The sequence below is a fragment of the Trachymyrmex cornetzi genome, unplaced genomic scaffold (assembly GCF_001594075.2).
Source record: "Trachymyrmex cornetzi isolate Tcor2-1 unplaced genomic scaffold, Tcor1.1 scaffold610, whole genome shotgun sequence".
Taxonomy (NCBI): domain Eukaryota; kingdom Metazoa; phylum Arthropoda; class Insecta; order Hymenoptera; family Formicidae; genus Trachymyrmex; species Trachymyrmex cornetzi.
In genome coordinates this window covers 136,113-137,121 of record NW_017299927.1, presented here as the reverse complement: position 1 = coordinate 137,121, position 1,009 = coordinate 136,113, and the positions used below count along the sequence as shown (strand labels likewise).

General features: G+C 36.0%; 1 protein-coding gene across 1 annotated transcript in view; it reads left to right on the top strand.

Annotated features, from left to right (window-relative positions):
- The first annotated feature begins 12 nt into the window (after positions 1-12).
- The window catches only part of LOC108766747 (uncharacterized), an 11,805-nt gene continuing 10,808 nt past the window's right edge, over positions 13-1,009 (top strand). Inside the window, exon 1 of the mRNA XM_018516245.1 lies at positions 13-458. Coding sequence (XP_018371747.1) covers positions 13-458 — 446 coding nt within the window. The remainder of the gene's footprint in view (positions 459-1,009) is intronic.

Here is a 1,009-nt window from a genome sequence, read left to right as displayed (position 1 = left end):
AAATTAAATCCTATGCGCGCGGGATGTCACTTCGAGGTGCCGCGAGAAATTGTGATGAAACGAGCGGTGATCAGTGTGAAATCCATGGACAATGCGTGCTTCGCATGGTCGGTGGTTGCTGCTCTGTACCCCGCAGAAAGAAACGCAGATAGAAAATCGTCGTATCCACATTACACGACAGTGCTGAATTTCGCGGGTATCGAGTTTCCAATGACTCTAAAAGACATTCCGAAATTCGAACGTTTAAACGCGGTGTCGATCAACGTATACGGCATTGAAAATGGACAGATCCTTCCTCTGCGACTCACAAGTGGCACAAAGGAGAAACACGTCAACATGCTGTACCTGCAAGATCCACGCAACGACAGTGTAGCACACTTTGTGTGGATAAAGAACCTGTCGCGCCTAGTGAGCTCGCAACTCACGAGAAAGGAGCACAAAAAATTTTTCTGCGACCGGTAAGTATAATAATAAGAAAAGTATAATAATAAGAAAAGTAAATATATAATAAGAAAAAATATATATGGGGCATTCTTTGCCAAATCGATCAAGCCTCTGTCCAAAATTGATATGGACGGATTTCAACGTTTGACCCCGGAAAATGTTCGTCTTGAAAAGAGCTTTTAAATGAACCGTGGTCTTTTTGAAAATTCAAAATGGTGTCGCTGTATAACTTCGAAAGAGAAAAAAATAATTTAATTTTTAACTTATAACGCGCAAAAAATGTATGATAGCATAGATTAAAAAATGCCTTTCATGATAAAAATTATTTGTTCGTTTACCGGCTTTAAATTTGTGTAATATAGTTCATATTATGATTAATATTATGCGTATAAGTATTCCTTATATTTGTAATCAACTATCATAAAACTGAATAATAAATTTCTTAATTGAAAGGTAAAATTATCAAAGGCAAATACTCATTTCGAAAATATTAAAATATTCTATTTCAGTAAGTTTGATCACAATAAATCAATGAGACACTTAAATAAGAGATTTTGTAAAGCGC